Raw genomic sequence first — 1125 nt, forward strand, 5'->3', positions numbered from 1 at the left:
CCCTCCCCCCACCCCCACACACACACACACCCCACACACACCGCGCGTCTTCCCTTTTCGGTGCCTCACCACAAGTTGCTCCCAATTAGGTTGCTCTTGCCGTCCTCGACTCGCGCTGGATTCGCGCGCCCGCGTTCCGCCTCGCAACGCCACCGACGGCGCCCTGCCCCCTTGCCCCCTTTGCATCCTGAGAGACGGCCTCGAGCGAGGTTGGCGTCGCCTTAGGCCCTCGACCGGCTCCTCTGCGTCGTCTCGGGCGCACCCGGCGCGCCGCTGGTCGCCAAGCTGGCCCGACCGGCAGCTGGGGAGGAGATGGCCGCCCTACGGCGTGAAAAGTCGTGGCCGCGCTACGTGCTGGCCATGGTCCTCATCCCGCTCCCGCTCTGCGCCGCAACTTACGGCGCCGCGCTTCCGCGCCAGTCCTAGCTCCTGCGCGCCGCGCCGCGCTCCATCTGCTCATTTTTCTAGGTCTCGAGCTGCTCTTCAAGGCGCCCTGATCTCGCCCCGTTCGCCCCTTCGCCCCCCCCCCCCCCCTTCTCACTGTCTGGGGTTTGGCATTTAACCCGCGCCTCTCACATTGACTCTCCCTCGACTCCCAAACGACCGGTGAGCAAGGCGTCGAATCAAGGGGCGTTGCCAGCCACCGCCTTCACGCCGCTGTCATCCCACAACCCGGCAGGGGCTCGACCCTCTCGACCCCAGCCACGTTGCGTACGCCGGGATCGGGCTGGACGGCTGGCGCCCATCCTGCGCCGCTGTCTGAGACTCGTCGGCGCGGGCCGCGCGGCACGCGTCGCCTCGAGCGCGTCGCGCGGAAATACGCGTGGGAAACACGAGGAGGGCGACCACCCGCCATAGCGCGGTACCGACCCCACGACTCTCGCCTCTCCCTACGCGCTGGACCGCGGTGCAAACGCGTCTGCACTCCGCGTTTGCATCGTCACCAATTTCCTGTGTTTTTTCTGTCGAGGGAGTTTAGTGGCATGTGCCATGTGTGCAGCTGCTGAGTCGCGGCGGGTCCACACTCCAACGGTATCTCGACGATCTCCCCTCCGCGACCCACTGCACTTCCCTCTCTATAGAGGGACGCAGCTCCCCAAAACGCAAAATGGTCATTAGGTTTTT

General features: G+C 66.4%; 1 protein-coding gene across 1 annotated transcript in view; it reads left to right on the forward strand.

Moving 5' to 3' along the window:
• EMIHUDRAFT_436180 (hypothetical protein) overlaps window positions 1-1060 on the forward strand; it is a 2400-nt gene extending 1340 nt beyond the window's left edge. The window contains exons 5-7 of the mRNA XM_005771222.1: window positions 90-133; window positions 226-400; window positions 469-1060. Coding sequence (XP_005771279.1) covers window positions 90-133; window positions 226-400; window positions 469-858 — 609 coding nt within the window. The 3' untranslated portion in view covers window positions 859-1060. The remainder of the gene's footprint in view (window positions 1-89; window positions 134-225; window positions 401-468) is intronic.
• Window positions 1061-1125: the final 65 nt, after the last annotated feature.

The sequence above is a fragment of the Emiliania huxleyi genome, assembly GCF_000372725.1.
Source record: "Emiliania huxleyi CCMP1516 unplaced genomic scaffold EMIHUscaffold_39, whole genome shotgun sequence".
Taxonomy (NCBI): domain Eukaryota; phylum Haptophyta; order Isochrysidales; family Noelaerhabdaceae; genus Emiliania; species Emiliania huxleyi.